This window comes from Centroberyx gerrardi, chromosome 20, assembly GCF_048128805.1.
Source record: "Centroberyx gerrardi isolate f3 chromosome 20, fCenGer3.hap1.cur.20231027, whole genome shotgun sequence".
NCBI lineage: Eukaryota > Metazoa > Chordata > Actinopteri > Beryciformes > Berycidae > Centroberyx > Centroberyx gerrardi.
Genome location: NC_136016.1, coordinates 1,108,859 through 1,131,125, shown reverse-complemented (window position 1 = coordinate 1,131,125; position 22,267 = coordinate 1,108,859). Strand labels below are relative to the sequence as shown.

At 39.6% G+C, this 22,267-nt stretch overlaps 1 protein-coding gene across 1 annotated transcript; it reads left to right on the top strand.

The window, feature by feature from the left end:
• Positions 1-9,737: 9,737 nt before the first annotated feature.
• chrm3b (cholinergic receptor, muscarinic 3b) lies at positions 9,738-22,158 on the top strand. Its single transcript, XM_071901681.1, has 5 exons — positions 9,738-9,843; positions 10,451-10,623; positions 15,975-16,270; positions 20,633-21,483; positions 21,641-22,158. The coding sequence occupies exons 1-5, from the start codon at positions 9,738-9,740 to the stop codon at positions 22,156-22,158; spliced, it is 1,944 nt and encodes a 647-aa protein (XP_071757782.1).
• Positions 22,159-22,267: the final 109 nt, after the last annotated feature.

The window sequence follows — 22,267 nt, the reverse complement described above, 5'->3', positions numbered from 1 at the left end:
AACGTCTACCTAACGTACCCCAACAGAAGCAGATCAGAAAACAAGGAGGCTTTGTACTAAAATATGAGCAAATATACTTATCAAACAGAGGGAATTAGAAATAAAGGCCTGTCTCTAATATAAGCCTGCTTCCAATAAAGGCCTGGTACCCTCTGCAGTTGAGGTAAATAAAGGCCCGGGCCACTATTAGAGGAAATACGGTATTCATGAAGTAATTTGGTCAAAATGTTAATAGCTTTGATATAAGAAGGCACTTCTGCAGTCCTTAACGTTAGGATTAGGGTTCTTCCTACATTACTGCAACACACAGTATGGACCTGCTGGCCCTACCCTGGTTGACCCTGGCTTCGAAGTTAGTGTTGTTAAATTAACTAACCAGTGAGGGAGTAACACCACTGTTGTGTTGCTCACACTATGACTTAACGAGTGCATGGCTTGAAAAGCTGATGCATTTTAGTGATCTTCAGTGGTCTTAATGTCCAAGAATATCTTTTGCCACTGTTCATGGAATATGCTTGAACAAAGGAGGCAGTGACAAAACTTAACAATTAAATTGAACTCATTTTGTCAATATGGTAGCCTGCAATATAATTCTCTGCTCATTCATTTGCATCTATCTACTGCAAACAAAGGCAGAATAGGCAAACTCCACACAGAAAAGACCAGGGTGGATATTTGAACCCACAATCTTGTTGCTGAGCCACTGTGCTGCACTTGCGGCCAAACCCCAGTTAGTGATGTCAAATCTGGTATTTTCCCTGTGACAGATGATGCCAAAGACCTGCTTGAATATCACAGATTTGGGTGTAGCCAGAAATGCAATATGCTTGAAAGTTTCAAAACATTAAGTTTAGAGAGTTTTCTTCCCTATATGATTTAGTGTTGATTGACTCTTTAATGAAAGTGCTGACTGCTTTCTGTTACTTGGCTATGTATGACTCAGTGAGGGTAGGTCTGGGATTTGAACTTAGAATCTTGTGCTTTGCAGACCCGTGCCTCAACCACAAGGCCACTGGCTCTCACGTGCCAGAGTGGGGAAACAAAACAATGTTTTGAGACAGTCCAACCTATGCTGAAAGTCTCAGAATATATATATGTATCCCATATTAATTAATTTAAACATGGCTTTAAAGACATCATCTTGAGAGTACAGACATCATTTGTCTTTAGTTTAATAAAGATTGATCACACTATCATGTCACATTGTCAAATACATCAAACAATTTGCAGCTAGACATTTCGATCTACTGTACACTCAATTCAAGATATAAAAATTTGTCTGTTTACTAATGAAGGTATGACAATTTCAATTTTTTTCTGTAACAGACGGTTTAAGAGGACAATGCTGTGGGATCACAGTCAATTGTTTTCCGCTGCAACACAAATTACCATGAGATGACACATACTAGAGAAAACCGGTACAATGATTGATATTGGTATTGGATATTGGTTTCACAGCAAATATTACCCTAATCGGCCTGGTGGTGGCGCTGCAATTATTAGTCAATTTTGAAAGGCCATAATTTGTACACTGTAAGTATGATTGACATGACATATTTTCATGATTGTGCTCTACAAATTTGTCAATTGGACCACCAAAGTCAGTCTAGATGGATGTTTTGCTATTTTGCATAATTTGAAAACAGTTTTTTCCAATTTTGACCAATCAAAACACCACACAAACACCAAATTTGGCACACAGCGTAATCAGACTAACCTGCACACATATTGCATAAACCAGCCATATCCAATAAAAAAATGGTGGCCCTGTGAACCAATGAACTTGTATGAGGTGCGTGGCCTAACACTCAATTGACTGTAACTCAACACAACGTTGTCCAGTCATCATAAAAGTTGGTGTATATCTTCAATAGAGGTCATTGAGCATGTGGGCAAAAGTGGGTCAAGATCAATCATTAGGGGGTGCCACAAACACCAAAAATCAATATATCTGATCTGGGTTGACCATAGTAATGAAATGTGGTACACATAGTCTAGGGCCAGGTAGTAGACAAAAAGCACAGATCCTGTACAGACCCATGACGCGTGTGTTCAATTCAATTCAATTCAATTCTATGCATTGAAGCATTGCCACGCGGTTATCGGTTAAATGACCAAATTCCACTAACGTTACTAAAATAGCACAAGGTAATAACGTTACCTACTGTTAAAGTTTGTAGGGCAGCAGAAGATGGGTTAATATGTACGAAGCGACAGATGACTGACTGACTGCCTGACTTGAATTTGCCCCATGATGCCCTCGACTGTGCTGTGGGAAAAACTCACGTTTGGTTGAGATTCACGCATGTGGGCCTGGCCTATTACATAATGGCTTATAACTCAAAGACAATTTGAGTTATTGTTATGAAACTAGGTAAGGATCATGTGCGAACCTTTATTTGGGACTTGCATAACAAGGGTTAGGGTTAGGAGTTCATGCAGCTCCAATCAAATTTGGCCATACAATAACATTTTTAAGATCCAGCCAATCGCATTTTAAAATACAAAGTATAATAAAAATGGCCATTACTTAAAGATTGCTTGTTTGATTGCTATGAAACAGTGTTCATTTTGTCAATAAAAATTTTGACGATAAGTATTCGTTGACGTAATTTTATTTCATGACTAAATTGTAACACAACTTAGATTAAAAAAATATTGACAACAAAAATTATGACAAAATCTCTGTTCATTATGCCCTGACGAGTAAAGACGAGACAAAATAGTTGGCTCTGTTCGGGCGGACAACCTCAAAGCATTGGTTGTTTTCCTTTTTAACCAATCATTTATCTGCAAGTGCAAGTCAAATTCTCACTGCCCCCTGGTGAGTGAGCGACAGAGAGAGAGAGAGAGAGCGAGATACAGCGAGAGAGAGAGAGAGAGAGAGAGAGAGTGAGCGACAGAGAGAGAGAGCGAGCGAGATACAGAGAGAGAGAGAGAGTGAGCGACAGAGGGAGCGAGCGAGATACAGAGAGAGAGAGCGAGAGACAGAGCGAGATACAGAGAGAGAGAGAGCGAGAGACAGAGAGAGACTGAGCGACAGAGAGAGAGAGCGAGATACAGAGAGAGAGAGAGAGAGACAGAGAGGGAGCGAGCGAGATACAGAGAGAGAGAGCGAGAGACAGAGAGCGAGATACAGAGAGAGAGAGAGCGAGAGACAGAGAGAGAGTGAGCGACAGAGAGAGAGAGCGAGATACAGAGAGAGAGAGAGCGAGAGACAGAGAGAGAGAGAGCGAGAGACAGAGAGGGAGCGAGCGAGATACAGAGAGAGAGAGAGAGAGAGAGACAGAGAGAGAGTGAGCGACAGAGAGAGAGAGCGAGATACAGAGAGAGAGAGCGAGAGACAGAGAGCGAGATACAGAGAGAGAGAGAGCGAGAGACAGAGAGAGAGAGTGAGCGACAGAGAGAGAGCGAGCGAGATACAGAGAGAGAGAGAGAGTGAGAGACAGAGAGAGTGAGCGACAGAGAGAGAGAGCGAGCGAGATACAGAGAAAGAGAGCGAGAGAGAGAGCGTGCAGAGCAATTAGGGGCTGAGCGAATCAATGCGCTAAACGCAGTTCTACAATTAAAGAGTGGAAAAAAAATATATTGTGGCGGTCAGTGCTGCTGATATTGTGGCGGGCGCAACATTGTATTGCACTTTTTCTAGCAAATTTTAGGCATTAATTTTTATATGATACTGTATAAGAAAGAAGTACGGTAAGTCAGTAACACATTCTCAGCCTAGATGACTAAACACATAGTTCAAGGTATGCTTACTTCTCATTGGAATTTTTACAGCAAGGAGAAATATCCTTCAGCAAAATCCATTACAGTATCATGAAACTGTCTGAGAAAATTATGACTAAAACATTGACTAAAATTAGACTAAAATTAAAACTGAGTTCCACTGACTAAATCTTGACTAAAATAAAACAAAAAAAAAGATTAAAATGTGACTTTAAACCAACTACAATTTTCAGTAAGCGACTAAGACTAAAACTACATTTCAAATTCTTGTCAAAATGAACACTGCTATGAAACTTGGTAAATATGTTATAAACTTCTAAATAAGCAGTTCTATTTACAATTAGTATAACTTGTTTACTATTAATGCCAATGGCTCAAGTTGGTAGTTGAACCACGGAATCGCCGCTTGCAGCTATATTTTCATTTTGTTATGCTAGGCTTTCCAAGCATGAGGAACTGCTGGCTATCAGATGTCAACATCTGTCTCCTTATACCCTTTGGGGTTGTTTCCTGTTGTTGGTTCAGATTACTTTCTCACTCCTAACAAACTGCACCACAGGACTGAGATGTGCAATTACAGGCATCTTGGTGCGGTTATTTGAGTTCAAATGGCATAATGCATTTGAATAGTTTGAATAAGTTTGAATAAACCGCATGATGAATGAATACACCCTAAATGTCTTCTTAGTATGTGGTGGGGGTGGAGATGGTAAAGAGGTTCAGCCATCATTGGTGTGTCCAGCTTCTCTGGATGGAGCACTCGCTCACTGCTGTTTCGGAGACACTTTTGGATTCGTCACTTCCTGTGTGGAGATTTCCCACCACCATTATTATCTTCCCACCTGCAGTGTAGACAGTTCTACAATACAATACTAAATCAACAACTAAAAGGTTTACAATTCACTGAGAGTTTGAGAAACCAGTTTCAACAGGATGTTCATCATGTATTATACATCAAGTCAATCCTTTTCCTATGTCTTTCTGGGTTTTCCCAAGTGTATATCATTACTGTAATCATCAATTTTATCGACCTCTATTGGCCACCAGTAGTAAATACAACAGTGCTATGAGCAAGTCCTCCATCAAGGGTGAGGTATTGAGATTAAAGTATTGGTATTGATCAGCAACCCTATCAATCCCAGCAGATGTATTATGGTCATTTTGTGCTAAGGGGCAATACAAATATTACTACATCTTCAAAGACTATTCATGTCCACTGTACATAAAGTGTACCACTGTTACTTGTCAGTAGCTGCATTTTTCAGTTCCATGGCAACTGTTTTATAAGCATAGAGATAAGACTTTACATTATTTTTAACCTTTAATTATCTAGAGAGGATTTGCTGACCACACATGTCATTTTGCTTTTGACACTCTGCTTCAGATCTACGTATATAGTTGGATACATTCACATTTGTGAACTGCCCAGTACAACACAAGTCTGCTATTGGTGGCCTCTGAGCTGTTAAACTGGAGTAACTGGAGGTTAAATGCCTTGCCTGAGGGCAGTTGTTGAGGAAGGGGAGACGGTTACAAGTTCACCAGCCTACTTCTCTAAACCTGAGGCCTCACAGACTACTTGACAATGAGTCTGTTTACATGCACACCAATACCCCAACTACTAGGAGTAATTAGCTTTATAGGCAATATTTTGATTTTGATGTTTACATGGTATTTACATGACAATTTCAACAGTCGGAGTATTACCTTAATCAGGTTAAGATTGAGTTATTAGTGTGCATGTAAACATACTCACAGTTACTTGCATCTGGCAATTTCTGAAAACATTCAAGCAGAAGTGGGTAGATTGTAGATTAGGTGGAAGATATAAATTTCTCAGCAGTCACTTCAGTAAAAAAGGCTTTTAAACGGCTTTTAAAATGCGGCTATTGAGAGAAGCACATGAGCAGCTCTCCAGCAGCTTTGGATGGCTGCCTGTCTTCACGGCGGAAGTTTCCGGCAGTAACTGTGTCACTATGGCACTCCACTCTCTTCAGACCTGGACATTTTTCTCTCCTCTTTTCAAACCAAATGGTTTTTCCAGAGTCAGCCTGTATCCTGTGGTCTTTAAAATATGTCTGTCTAATTACTAGACTGATGGGACTGATAATCTGTGGATTTTATTAACTAGTGAATGTGTGTATGTTGTGTATGATGCACACTGTTTTCTGTGCTTGCCTTGTATACATAACTTCCCTCAGGACAATAAATTATATTCAATTGCATTTTAAGAAATTATTTTGTAGATAAAAAGCACAGAAATAAGACTTTCAGCATAGTTTGACAGACATGGATTAGGATAAATCCTGGACTAAAATGTTTGTTTTAATTAATGGAGGTGTCTATGGAAACCTGGACTAGTCTGAATGCAGACAGTAGTTACTGTGCGTTCTCTACCATATACCTTATATCTCTCTTATACCAGCATGGATAACTGATTCTAACCATTCAAATGCTACAATGCTAACATTTCCATTTCCGCTTGAGGCCTTTACAGAGTATAAGTTAAAACAGTATAATAAGCTGTCTGTGTCATTTCCAACAGGTAATACATCAGAGTGATACTGGCAGTGTCCATTCTGCTAATTTGGTGCCCCGATGCCAACATAAAATGGATTTTAGCTGATGTTGGTGGAAGTCAGTGCCAGAGGTGAAGGTGGATCAGATTCCATGGGGGCAGAGGGTCAGCATAGACTCACACAAGCAAAGTAATGGGTCTGTATTTATTATAGGCTTGAAAATAACCAATACAAGCCATTTGGTAAAAGTGCCTTACAGCAACATGAGTACATTCAGGGAAAGGCAATGTTATATGGTGATGGGGGTTGGGGTTGGGGTGGGGGTTGTTATTCCATGAAATATCCACTAAACATACACTGCTTTCCAGGACCTAAAAGTAATGGGATTTAGATTTTTGACATTTTGTAATTTTTTGTCATTGTCATTATGACATAAAAAAAAAAATCAAATTTTAAATATATAAGTAGTAGTATCTTTATCATTTATTATTAATAAATGATAAAGAAAATAGTGATACTACTACTACTACTACTACTACTACTAGTAATAATAATAATAACAAAATATAGCTGCATGGCAGCAATGCCAGGGGTTCACTACATGAGGAGGACTGATGAGATGGGAATGATCTGGTTGCAACTGGGAAATGTTTGGGTTTTGGGGTTTATTTTATTAGTATACTAGTTAGTATACTAATTCAGTCAGTCACTTACGTCAAAGGAGTTTGGACCATTTATAGCACAAATGGTTATACAGTTGTATTTGTCAGAAAAGGCTCTATTCCCTAAATTTCTGCTTTTTGATATACTACTTTTTTTTTTTGTAGAATTTTTGTGTTTTTATATTTCATGTGACCTTTGTGACCAACCCACCCAATCCAAGTTGAATTCCTTGCATTTGCAAACATAATTGGCCAATAAAACGAATCCTGATGTGCTGTTATTAACTTACGGGTTTCATTCCAAAATGCTGTATATCAGTTTTATAAAAATGTTGCTACCTCAAATTCAGTCTGTATAATATTTCAAAAACAGAGACAATTGTATCTTCAAAAACAGAACTTATTGTAATCAAAGGTCTTAAGATGACTCACAACTTTAGTAGAAACCCATAATGTGCTTTATTTTTATGCCAACAATCTGTGTAAATCAGTGTCACTTTTTCAAACAGTGGATATGTGCTCTTTGGATGACTCTTTGGATATAGTTTGTTTAAACGTAACACAAATGTGTGTTGTCCAGAGGATAATGGACAGTGTCCAGAAAATTGCCTCCTTTTTAAGAGTGTGTGTTAAATCAAATGCTGTACAAGTCAATGCCATATCCTGTCTCTGTCAGTGAATTGCTGCAGGGTGAGCTGAGGCTGTGTTGATGTGGGGAGCTTAAATATAAGCACAAGTTAAGCCCACTGTTTTCAAGAGGAAGGATCTTGCCTTGAAAACGTTTCTATCAACCAAATTGAATACAGACCATCTTATTTACAAAGGATTTAGGAATAAAGTTGTTCAAGAATTATGGAGTGCACAAACTTCGTACTATACTCAATTTATAGATAATGCCAAAGGAAATAGATCATCTATTTGGAAATACATGAATAATTTGACTAACAAATCTCACATTCAAAAGAAGATTAAAGGGATTATTGTAGATGGACCCCTCATCACTGATGGCGCTCAAATTGCACAGGAGTTCAATACATATTTTATACAAACAGTTGAAGATTTAGCACATAACTTTGAAAGTTAATAATACAACTGAAAACTTCACTGACACCTTCAATTTACAAGAGGTACACAAGAGTAAAATAAGTGATATCATTAGGAAACTAGCTGATTCTAAAGCAAAATATTTATATTAAATAGACACCTGTTTTATTAAAAAGTACAGCTCTATACTGATAAAACCCATGACTCATCTTATAAATCTAACAGTCAAAACCAGCACATTTCCAGAATGCTGGAAAAAGGCAATTGTCACACCTATTTTTAAGTCAGGGGCTTCTAATTCAATTTTCAACTGGGTTTAGACCAAAATGCTCTACAGCTAATTGTTACTTTATTGAAAATATTAAACATTTTATGGACAGCTTTAATGTTGTGGTTGCAGTATTTCTCGACCTAAAAAAGGCGTTCGATACAGTCAACCACAACATCCTGCTGTCAAAATTGTCTTCATTTCATATTTCTGAACAGACAATAGATTGGTTTGCTTCTTATCTCCAAAACAGAGAGCAATGTGTAAAAATTGAGCAACATAGGCCAGCCCTTAGTAACATCAGATTTGACGCACCTCGTTCAATGTTGGGCCCATTGCTCTTTAGCATGTTTATAAATGATTTACCCTCAAGCTGTCCAGAGGCGGGTTGTCAGCTTTATGCCGATGACACTGTCATTTATGCACCAGCTAAGACACGTAGCATGAAAGGTATGTATGAGTGGCTTCAACAGAATCACCTTACACTGAATTTAACAAAAACAGTGTCTATGTGTTTGTCCATTAGGAAACAAGTTACATAAAGTAAATTTATAGTTTGTTTACAAGACAAAGAAATTGAAGTCAACAAATTTAAGTATTTAGGAGTAGTGTTAGAGCCTCAACTTAAATTTGATAGGCATGCAATGATTCCAATTTTACTTATTGCATCACTGTCTGGAGTCAAGCACCTCAATCTACAGTTAAATGCATGACTTCCCTATACAACCAATCATTGAAAATACTAGATAAAAAACTTGGTGACATCACTGCCATATCCTGAAAAAGTACAATCTACATAGTTTTTCACTTTTCCTATCTTAAACATGTTTACAAATGCTTAAACAAGTTAGTTCCAGAGAACCTAACTAGATGCATTAGTAGACAAGAGGATATTAAAATGTTTAAGAGTAAAATAAAATAAAACAAGCACAGATCTTGTACAGACCCACGGCACGTGTGTTCAATTTTATGCACTGAAGCACTGCGACACGGTTAAATTACCTAATTCCACTAAAGTTACTTAAATACCACAAGATGACGTCACCTACCGTTAAAGTTTGTAGGGCAGTGAAGACGAGTTGTCTGCAAATCCCCGTTACTAACTGTGGGATGTTAAGTTTCACTTTTGTTCACACCGGGAGACTCTGTGGATTGAGTTCAATGCTGCTGGTCTGCCGTCTGTACATCTCCAAATTACAGACATGACATGATGCGCACATCAGGCACATTAGAGATCGATTTAGATCCATTTCTACACACTGACCAACTTTTGATTTTGTGCCTCTGTATGGGAAACACTGCAGCTCACAGTCAAAAACGCCCTCTAGAGGCCATCTGACAGAGCACATCATCTCACTAAGCGTTACCTGACTGACTGACTGACTGACTGACTGACTGCCTGACCTGAATTTGCCTCATGATGCCCTCGGCTGCGCCATGGGAAAAATAAATAAAAACATTTTTTTACATCCCCTCCTCTCCTCTCCTCTCCTCTCCAGATGTCCATTGGCCATCATGAGTCTGAACTTCAGCTCTGATCCAGTCCTCTTCCTCACCAACAGCTCTCCTGGTATGAGAGACCAGCCTGATACCGCCATCGTAGCCGAGTCCACCATCTTAGGTACTGGAGGAATCTGGTTCCTCAACAGTGCTTAGTAACTCTGTAATAAATAAGTAATACAAATATTAATGCAGCAGTCTTACAAAAGATCTATCTGATCTGAAATAACATGGGATGCAGAGTCTCTGATTAAATACATGTGAGTATATTGACAAAAGACATGTGCTAATACAAACCCTCCTTAATGTGCCACAGGTGAAAATGGTGGTTTTGACTGGAATAGTAAATGTTGTAATATTTTGCTTCTTTAACTACTGTAGGGTCATAAAATTCAACTTAACTTGTAGATATGACCAAATTTGACCTGATGCATTTTCAGGAAAATAGAACTTTTTTCACATCTTTGGTCATTTCTATTTTATGGGGTATTTTACATGAAAAAAAAATGAAAAAGATCTTTTACCATATACATAGTATATTGTGAATAATTCATCAAAAAATGATTCACTATTCACCTGTGGTCCCTTGCCTTAATGCATGTTATGCCTTTTTTTTTCAGTTGGGGACAACACATCTGGTGTTTTTTCAATCTTTTTTCATCTTTTTAAAGAGTGTATTATTTTGTTATTTCATTTGTTATATTATGAATGTTTTGTCACAACTTCAGGTGGCACTTACCAGGAGTCGGCCATGTTATCTGACAGTGTTGGTGGGTGGCAGCAGCATAATGTCAGTCATGTCCCAGGGCAAGGATGGAACTTCACTGGTTCACCAGTTAACGGGACGCTAATCCTGCCACCAGAGGAGTATGACCCATTGGGAGGACATACTATCTGGCAGGTAACAATGGCAATGATTCTATTTTAAAATATAGCCGCAAGCGGCGATTGTAGGGGTCCAAGCTCACTTTGAAAAGACAGACAGACAGACAGACAGACAGACAAAACATTATGGAAGGCAGACAGGTTTGTGAAGATATTGACACAGTAGATTACTTATGGCTAATTTTGTATTAGCCTGTGTCTTTTGTCAAGTTTAGCATTTAATTGCGGCCATATTGTTCATCGCACATTGTTATTCACAATGGCTATACTTGCTATTCGAAAAAATGCCTCCTGTTCTAGGCAGTTTATGCCTTTGGAAACAGACAGGCCTGGATTTGAACCCACAAGCTTTAGCATGACACACAGATGCTTTAACTACTGAGCCAAACATCTCTGATAGTTTTCATTAGGAAAAAATAAGTAAAGGGATAAGTATTGTGATACTGCAGCCTATGATAACCATTTTATAGAACTTTATAGTGCTCTCCATTAAAGAGTAAATTAATACTAAATAACATGGGGCAGGTGTTTTGCATCATCTGTCAAAGGCAAAATACTGATTTGAGATCACTGCCAGAAGTGCAACATGCCTTAAAGTTTCAATCCATAGCGAGTTTTCTGGCCTATGTGATTTAATATTCAATGAAACTTTAAATTGTTTTATCATATACATAATGCTGATAACACTGATTGTTTTTGATTATTTGGCTGACTTAATGGTGGTAGGTTCGGGATTTGAAGTCACAATCTTGTGCTTTGCAGTCCTGTGCCTTAACCACTGGACCAACTCTTTTGGTGTGCCAGAGTGGGGAAACAAAACAAAGGGACAAGTTTCACGATAGTCCAACCTATGTTGAAAGCCTCAGAAAGAATAGTATAACTGTATTAGTGCCCTCCATTAGTACATTTAAACATGGCTTTACAGACATCATCTTGATAGTACAGACATCAAGTCTTTAGTTAAGACATAGTACAGACATCAGGTCTTTAGTTTGATTAAGATTGAACTATCTTGAACATGTCACATTGTCACCTTATCAAACTATTTGCAGCTGGAGATTTTGATCTATCGTATGCTCAGTTTTCAAGAAATTACAATTTTTTTCTGCTTACTAATGAAGGAATGATGATTAAAAAAATCGTGTTGTTTGTTTTCTGTAACTTATGGTTTAGAGTGTGGTGACTTCAGAATCAGGGGTAGGTACTAGGGATGTAAACAAATATTATTCGGAATGCACGAATAATGGATCTTAAACAGGCTCTATTAATTTTTTCTAGCCAAGGGCATCACAAGGCATATTCAGGTCAGGCAGTCAGTCAGTCAGTCAGTGAGTCATCAATGCTTCATGAGATGGCCTTTAGAGGGTGTCTTTGGCTATGAGATTCAGTATTCCCATACATTCCCATACCTTAGGTGCGCCTGTTGTGCCATGTGACCTAGATTGAGGATGGCCTACAGGTGTGTCCTTTGGTATAACCTCTCCTTATTGGTCTGTACCTCTTTACCCTGTTCTATTTATTCTGTGATGATTGTGGCTGTTTCATGCTTACTGATGAAGGCCTTATAGACCGAAACGTCACATTAAAGTATCATGCAAGTGTGACAGTGTGCGGGATTATATTTCTTTCTCTGTATCTACCTTTTTGTTTTTTTTCCTATGCACCTGTCACTCAAAAGCCACATGCTGATATCTTGAGATATGAAAGAAATACAGCCATTTGAACTTCTGTACTGTTGTGATAACAAAGACTCCAATACCCACAATGCTTTGCATTATTCTGTATTCAGTCAAATAACTCAGGCATAGATTGGTAACTTTTTTCCTAATTTGGCACACAGATATAGTCCTGGTGACTCATAACCTAGACACAAATGGTACTGGTTGTTTGTGTCCAGGGATCACAGATTTTCAACCTTATTTCCATGTATTAGTCAGAGGGATGGCATGTCAATAACATCTCCAATACTTGCCAATGTTCTCTGTAGCACTGTAGCCAGCTGTAGCAGCCTAGTTTACTTATGCCATTGATTGGCATGTTTTAACGTTAGTGGATGGTGGAAGGCACGCATGGCTTCTATTTTTGACGGACTACGCATCCGTCTGTTCCATATTTTAGCCATATAAATGTATATAAATGCAAAGATTTCGCTTACTGTGGTCATTTATCACCATGTCAGTAAAGAAAATAGAGGATACATGAACCAATGTCGCTTAAATAAATGTTGGAGATGAGGTTATCCATGGATAGCTGTTGAGAAGCCTTGTATTTGGCAACAGTACGCCTACACTCTCAAAAAAATCTGACATAAGCATCCCTGTATGGTACATTAATGTTCCTCACGGTACACCTTGAGTTGTTTATGGAAAAATAAGCAAAACTAGATAACTGTGTTCACTTACCCATGTAGGTAAAATGTAGATACGCGCAAGAGAACAGGCAGACCACGGATGAAACAATAACGGAGCTGGTGTAGCAGTTTAACCAATGGCTAACTCTTAGCCTAGGGCTAATGTTTCACACAGAGTTCTTCATAGCCCAGGTATAACACGAATGACACATGAATAGGCTACTGTTACGTGCTCCTCCACAGCCTACTAACTAGCAACAATTATGTTACCGTTATTGGGGTGTAATGCAACTATGAAGACATTGGTTAGAGAGAGAAAAATGGAGAACAGAGATTTTGAGAAGATAGAGGCTTATTCAACCAGTGGCAAGTCTCTGACATGCTGTTGTTTACGTCACTTATAACATTTTCATTGCGGCAGGTCCCATCCTGTCTATCTTGGATGGATTTTGCTGTCCATAAACATAAAAATAACTCTGTCTCTGCCTGCGAACAGTTAGATCTCTTTGACATGCTTTCTTTTACTTTTGTTTATTCCATTCTTTTCCTTTCCTTCTTTTTATTTTTTTTTATTTTTCTTATTTTTGCTTTTGACTGCTGTCACAATACTATAATGGTCTGTGGTAATAACACTTGAGCCCAGGAATGCCATGCAGTGTTGCTTAGCAACATTGTGAAGGAGTTATTTAATTGGACAAAGTCTTCTAACCCTTTTCACATAGCTAACAGATAACCCTGTTTTTAAATTATTTTCTGGGGATAACCCTGAAAAGTTGGTCCTGCTGCTAAAATCGGGATTACCCCACTTTGCAATTTGCCTGTGTGAAACGTTCATTAGCCCAGGGCTGAAACACAAGTTAGCCCACGGCTAAGGAAGCCTTTAGCACCCGGGCTAAGTGCTATGTGAAAAGAATGTATCTCTGATTAATACAGCAAAGCCCTGTCACACCGTTTAGAAACAGTTATTGATAAGGTGATATATCCTGACTAAACTGGTTTCATAAAAGGAGGACAGTCCTCAGAAAACACTCAGAGGCTGTTCAGTTTAATACACATGGCAAAAGAGAACTCAGTCCCATCCATGAGTGTTACTGTTGATGCAGAAAATGCATTTGACAGAACAAACTGGCCATTCCTCTTCTCTGTTCTGGAACAATTCGGCATTGGACCATATTTCACCACATGGATCAAAATACTTTACTCGCAGTATCCGTAGCATCCGTATAACCAATGGACAGACATCGCTACCTTTTCACTTAAAATGAGGCACAAGGCAAGGATGTCCATTATCCCCACCGCTTTTTGCACTTTTTTTGAGGCTCCAATAAATGAAGACAAAATAAGCCTATAGGCAGATGACATACTTTTGTATCTATCAAATCCACAAACCTCTTTTTGCACAGTCCGACATATCTTGCATATCTGGTCACATCAAAAACAAAAAAATGAGAATCAAATTAGCCACACTGCAACAGCCACTAATAAAACACACCAACCTATGTTTAAAATTAACAACCAACCACTATTATTCACCATCTTGAAACACCACAGAATTATATACCTCTTTAAAAATTGCCGTTTCCTGACCTTCGACCAGCTACAAGAACTATATAACCTACCAAACAACTGCAAATTCCAATATTTTCATAGAGCTATACTGAAAGAAGAAATTGGATTAAACCATTACTTAAGCTTAACTTTAAGTTTCAGTCTTAAAGCCCCTATGTGTAGGATTTGAAAATTGTTAAATTTGGCGACTCCTAGTGGTAGTGCCAAAAAAAGACACCGTTGCAAATGTCTTTGCAATGTCTTAGTGCGTTTGCAACACCCCCCTCCATACAGCTGGAATATGTAAACAAAGTACTGCTGCAGATAACTGTAGCTCAAGCATTAGTTTCTGTATTATTCCTAATGACAGCATTGTACTATGAAGTAGTTTGTTGTTAGAATTCAGGTTAAGGGTTATATTGGTCTTAAACCCCTTCAGCTCCCAGAACTCTCCGACGAGTGAACACCCGGCCGCGGTTAACTCTGGTCTTATCCCATGCTTTGTCACTCTCCTTAGCTCTTTTAGTCTCTTATAGAACTAGTGCTTTGTGCTGAAGGGGTCCATGGGGCTCCTGGGATCTCCGGGCTGCTGTGTACCAGGGGGCCGGGAACAGGTACTTCAATCCAATCGGTCCGTGGGCTCCCGGGGGCTCTGGGTCCCGCGCTCCCCTCCCTCTCCTTCTTAACTCTTTTAGCCCCTTCTGTTAGACTTCTTCTTTTGTTTTGTTGCAGAGGGTCCAGCAGTTAGAGTCCTGTCTTCCACGTTACCACCATCTGCCATATTGATTAGCTTCACCCTGTTCAATCTAAGCAACTAGCCTGCATTCAAACTGCGGCTGTTGTCTTCCTGGTTTGGTTTTGGTTTCCTTTCTGCCGTAAGTCAGTACTGCACTTTTCGTGCCAAATCGTACCTGTGGGATACAGAGAATGAACAGACTGAAAGCAACACCAAACGAATTTTGTCCACGATGGTCTCATTTTTCTTCTGACAAACTGTTATGGTATCAAAATGGAGGATAATATAATCCGATACAAACTCTACACGTAGGGGCTTTAAGAAACAGCAAATTGTGCGATTAATGCGTTACTTTTTTTTTTATCGATTCACAGCCCTACTTTTTTCACATTCTGATCAGATGGTTCTTTGGCCTGAGTGGTTCTCTGACAAACACACAAACATCAGCAATATTTAGCAACATCACATTCTTGCCTTATTAAACAGTGCAATTATCCTTCAGTGCCATCTCTCCTTCCTACCCACTCTATACATTCTGTTTTCCTTTTGTTGCCTTTTCCATCATATTTATACTTTTTCTATGACACTGTTTGACATCACTATGACCCCATGACAAGTAGTTAACATGTCTTAACTTTCAACTATACATTGTAATGCATTTTGCACCTTAATGTTCCTCCCTTCTGTTCCTCTGTTCATCTTACTGTTCCTCCCTCTTAATCTCAATCTTTAGGTGATCATCATTGTCTTCCTCACCGGCTCACTCTCCCTTGTCACCGTTACTGGCAACATCCTGGTCTTGGTGTCATTCAAGATCAACAAGGCTTTGAAGACTGTGAACAACTACTACCTGCTTAGCCTGGCATTTGCTGACCTGACCATTGGCACGCTGTCGATGAACCTGTACACCACCTACATCATCATGGACCAGTGGGCTCTAGGGCCAGTGGTGTGTGACTTGTGGCTAGCCATAGACTATGTGGCCAGTAATGCCTCAGTCATGAACCTGCTGGTCATCAGCTTTGACAGGTACATAAGGATTCAATTAATTTATATTTTTTAATTTGTAGCTGGTTGGTTATAGACTACATGGCCAGGGACATCCATGATGAACCTCCTAGCCATCAGCTTTGTCATGTATGGTTGGTAGTATCCCTTACGAAGAAGGACAAAGAAACACCTGTGGAAAACAAGAAGGTGGAAGTAGAAATACATCAAATGCAAATTCATCAGCAGGATGAAGCAGCAAGGTGTGCAGGGTTCTATGGTAAGACTGGTGTACCTAATTTGAAAAACATCGGTCACAAGATTGTGTCATAAATAGACCTACTATAAATCCACGGAAGTTTAGACATCGAACACCCAAAGTTAAAGCACTACTCAGAGGTCAAAATCTCCTCTCGTATTGGGATGCAATGGTTTGAGATTTTGATGGTACAATTATAATGTGAGGAAAAATCATGGTTTCACAGTTTTACAATTATTGTGCGCTAATAAGGACGCTGAAAATCAAATAACCATTTTATAATTACAGGTGTTTTGTATTTTTCACAACATTTCTTCTGGTTCTGCAAAAAAAAGGGCCCAAAGTTAGAGGCCTATTCTAAAAACAGATAGTTTTGCTTCCCTCTCAAGACTCTATAGGCTTCATTATATTGTGTATGAAGGTCTTGCACACCTTCCAACTGAGGACAAACATCTCATTGTTAGCCAAAGATCTACCATAATAATTATCCCGTCATGCCTGGCTTCCATCTCTTTTGCTTGTCAGTTGATTATGAAGAAGCAATAGGGTGGGTATAACCTACAACTGTCTCTACGGTGACATAATAAACAATGCATTCCTGAAAATAGGTGCTGTCAAAGTATTTTTGTGTTTGTTTAGTTTTTATTAAGTGACCACAACTTAAGAAGTCATCCAGAGATGAAGATACAGAGAAGATCTCCCAATTTGGGTACTGCTGCAGAGGGGCTATAACAAATGAGATGGCTGAAATGATCACAGCAAAGAAAAAAGTGGAAAACTCCTCCCAATCGTGTATAAATACACATAGGCAGGGTTGGGAAGGCTGCTTAAAATTTTTATCTGTTGCTGATTTCCTACTTGAAATTGTTATTGCAAGTATTGCCATCCACCTGAATACCTAAAGTATTATAATGTGATTGCTTTCAATTACTTTTGGATTACTTTGATTAGAATATTATCATCTGCTGCAAACACTTTTAGCCATTATTTCAAGATTTGTAAAATTATGTTAGTGTCTATAAGCTCAGATTTAAATATGGCTTTTTTCAAGTAAAGTAATTCTTTTTTCAAGAGTATGTGCAATCTGATCACTGTCTTGCCATGTTTTTCTTCTATCCTCCTGTAACGGTGGCAGGTTACTGTTATCATTCTTTTGGAATCTCATTTAACAAAATTCCATCACATGTAATAAGTTACTTCCTAATTGACTCCCTAAGGGCACAGTAAAATAACAGTTTGGTTATGATGGAGTGCAGTTTCAAGTTTTGGATTGTTTTAGTAATGTAGGTTAGTGTGTTTCACATCTGTGTAGGCTCCAACAAATTTGATACTTGTGTACAAATTTACATATCCAGCTCTATAGAAGAAACAAAAAAATATTGCAAGTGTTTATTTACTTATTTGTTTATTTTTTGAGAAATGTCAGTGTGACTGGACACACTGTTCGAAATGACTGAAAAGTGGAACCAAAACATTGTTTTTTTTCTGTTCCCTCTATACAGGGTTCGTAAAATTGTATGTTGATGTATGTTTATTGCAATGTTAAAGTTGATTAGCAGTATGAACTTGCGGCCTGTTCTGTTTGTAGGAGCTTGACTTACTTTTGAGCCTATCAGAATGTATGATTTCTATCTGTATAAAATCATCAATCAATCAATCATATATCAAACAAATAAACAAGAAGAAACGAAAAGACCCCAAAACGAAATCCTATGAAGTAGTCAAGGAAATGACAGCTAAAATGAACTTTTTTCTTTTGGTAGCTAAGCTACTTGCTCCGTTTCTCATGGCTGACTAGACAGACGCACCTATGCTACCATTCCTATGTGATGATATGCATCACATGATTAGGGGACTAATGCAGAGATTTATAAATCACCCATCCTGAAAGAAGCACCAACTGTAGTAAAGCTAATGAAAATCGACACCTAAAAAAGAAAATCACTCTAATTTGAAAAAAATGTATGTGTGATTTGTGGCAGAAAATATTCTAAAGGAGTTGCTTACTAAGGAAAAAATTAGCGAACTCCGGGTGCTTGAATTCAAAAAGGACTGTAGAAATGTTTTGAGTACAATAGTCAAAGAAGATGCTAAAAGTTCTAGTTGATGCTAAGAAAGTTGCTGTTATATGTGATGACACACGTAAGCCCTATTTGCACGGGACTAGTATTACCTGGGGACCTCATGTGATTTAGAAATTACCCCCCCACATCTGTGTTTCGTGCGGCGCATTCGCACGGGATAAGCGAAGTCTGTATTTTACTCGAATTTACTGACATTTATCCCCCGGATATGATATCAAGGCTCTGCGGATATGCACTACCAAGGCCTCCTGGATGCGCTCTGCTGGGGAGAGAGCAGTACATCATGGCAGCATGCGGTAAGGAAAATTTTTCTATCTTTCAACAGGCTCAACAGTTATTATGTGGTAGCCTATTAATAGTAACGTTAGGCCTATAGAGCTATAGCGACCAGACACTTTCCAATCAATATTTTCCCAAAAATAGTGCACAAACAAGCCAGGTGATTCATATCATAATTCAAGGTTAATGTTACAATAATTTTTGCATCACCTCACATCACCCATGCTATTATCAAGCATCGTGGCACTTCCCAGGCCAGCCAACATTAACCGTGAATTATGATATGAATCACCTGGCTTGTTTGTGCACTATTTTTGGAGAAATAATGATTGGAAAGTGTCTGGTCGCTAGCTATAGAACTAACGTTACTATTAATAGGCTACCACATAATAACTGTTGAGCCTGTTGAAAGATAGAAAAATGTTCCTTACCGCATGCTGCCATGAATGTCATCCATCTCGTCATCTTTCGAGATTTCGCTCTTCTGATGGATTTGAGCTTGCTCTTTCTGCGAATGGGTCTCCATGCTGTGTAGCGAGATGAGCCTCCTGAATTTGCACCCAAAATGCTGTCAAAACTTTCATTTATAATTGCCAACGCAGCCTCCATAATTCTCGACCAGAAAAGAGGCAGAAAAAAGGCACGGAGAAAACAAAAAACCTTGAAAAAAAAAAAAAAAATACGACCCCAAATCACCGAGATGCCGATTCACACGGGACTAATATTATCACATGACCTCTGTGTTTGGCGAAATATGGTAGGTAATTTGCGGTGGAATTTTTACTTTACAAATTACGGATATGGCAGATTTGCACGGGATTAAGATCACAGACGACCTCCGCAATTATTACAAATTACTAGAGGTCCCCAGGTAATACTAGTCCCGTGCGAATAGGGCTTAAGGCAATTTGGCGAGTTCATTGACAACACTGTAGCAGAGTCACCCTCTGAATTCAAAGAATTCAATTAAGTGACAGAGTGGATGTACTTTTACATGGTTGCATGGCCAGTAATGCCTCCTATTCAGATATATGGGCAGTATGTCACGGCCTATTGCTCCTCTCGCATGGCCAGGCAAGTGTGGAACGTGGATTTTATATTAATAAGGAGCTGGAGGTTGAGAAGTTGCGCAAAGAGTCTATGGCATCACAGCGCATTATATTAGATCACATTCACTCTGTCGGCGGGGTGCTGAACACTGAAATCAAAATGTATTTTGCCTCTGGAGCAAGGCAACGTTACATGGCCCAGGAGAGAAAAAAGCAACTGGTCTCCGAGAAGCGAAAATCCTCTTTGGCGGAAATCGAGTAACTGAGACAGAAGAAACATCTCAAAATTGACATAGACAGTTTAACAACATCGGAGAAGGCAGAGTCAACGGGACACCTTACACTAATCACAAAGTCTAACAGTATGAGGAGGACCGTGAAAGAGAAGCATGGTGAACTTGCTGTCATTCAACAGAAGATAGAAGAATGTGTGAAGGCGTCGAAATAGGGTACACAGCCGACTAGCGGATAAATTGTGTTGCAACGTTTTGAGTTGTCGGGATTTAAAGCTATAAAAAAAAGTCTAAATGGACGTTAAAACACAATGATTTTATTATCCATGTCGCCAGTGTTTTTATTTAGTGTATTTATTTTTTTAGGGTGTATATACAGTACTGGATTAGTTATTTTTGGTCATGGAAAATGTCCTCCTCAGTGGGTCAAAGTTTTTTTCCTTTTCAGTTTTCTTCATACAGTTGCTCTGTCTCATCCCTCTCCTCTCTTGTTTTCTTAGGTATTTCTCTGTGACCAGACCATTGACCTACCGGGCCAAGCGGACCACCAAGCGGGCCATGACCATGATCAGCTTAGCCTGGTCCATCTCTTTCATTCTCTGGGCCCCAGCCATCCTATTCTGGCAGTACTTTGTGGGTGAGCGGACCGTCCAGCCTAACGAGTGCTACATCCAGTTCCTGTCCGAGCCCATCATCACATTCTGCACTGCTATTGCTGCGTTCTACCTGCCAGTGACCATTATGACAATCCTATACTGGAAGATCTACCAGGAGACAGAGAACCGGGCTAAAGATTTAGCAGGCCTCCGGGGATCCGGGTCAGGCAACACCCCAAACCAGGGTCTGAATCAAGGGAGTGGTGGTGGAGGAGGAGGTAGAGGAGGTGGGACTAGCAGTCAGGAGGTGTCGTCAGTCATGCTCTCCCAGATGGGGAGCTCCCGAAGCTGCAGCAGTTATGAACTGAGTCAGTTGACTTCAGGGAAGAACCATAAACACAAGGCTGGGGTAGGAGAAGGAAGGGGAGACAGGGGGAGGTGGGGTGGGCTCCTGCTCCAGTTTTCATCACTGCTGCCAGGCCGCCATTCATCCAAGAGGTCCATCACCACCACCACCATGGTGGACGAGGCAGAGCACAGCAGCAGTGACAGCTGGAACAACAATGAAACCGGTGCCTCTGTGGACCAGTCGGATTCAGAGGAGGAAGTTGAGAGGGAGGGGTCAACCAAGGCAATCTACTCGATCGTTGTGAATCTTCCTGGGGTGAAAGATCAGAGGTCAAGAGACGGCTCCCAACTGACCTCATCGGAGGGCCACGATGAGATGGAGGACGACCTGTTAAGGCCTTCCACAGGTTGGACTTAATAATACTACTAATACTAACAGGTCCTGTCTATATAATGTCATTTATGTATGTATACTAATACAAAGATACATACCAAATAATCTATCTATCTATCTATCTATCTATTGATCTGTCTGTCTGTCTGTCTGTCTGTCTGTCTGTCTAGATGGTAAGAAATCTGGAAAGGCGAAGAGAAACAAAGGGTTGTCATCATCCAACAAAGGTCAAATAGAGTCCAAATCAAACCTTGTCTCCTCTTTGGCTGCCGACCAATCAACTGCAGCCATCACTATCAAAGATGCGGCAATGGCCAAGCGCTTGGCCTCCAAGGCCAAGACACAGATCAACAAGCGTAAGAATGAAAAGAAGGTGAATGAGAAGAAAGCGGCGCAGACACTCAGTGCCATCCTGTTCGCCTTCATCATTACATGGACACCATATAATATTATGGTGTTGGTCAATACTTTCTGTCAGGACTGCATCCCTGAAACTCTGTGGGCATTGGGCTACTGGTTGTGTTATGTTAATAGCACAGTCAACCCCATGTGCTATGCCCTGTGTAACAAGACCTTCCGAACGACATTCAGGGATATTTTGATGTGCCAGTGGGATAAAAAGAAGAAGAACAAGCCTCAGTTTCAGCAGAGGCAGGCTGTGGCTTTTCACAAGAAATATCCATTGTAGAGCACTGTGACAGATTATAGGATGGATCTGTGTTTTAAGATGGATTTCCTGGTCCAAATTCATCAGTGCTGGGATGCAGCATGCAAACCTCCCCTTTCCCTTTCAGGAA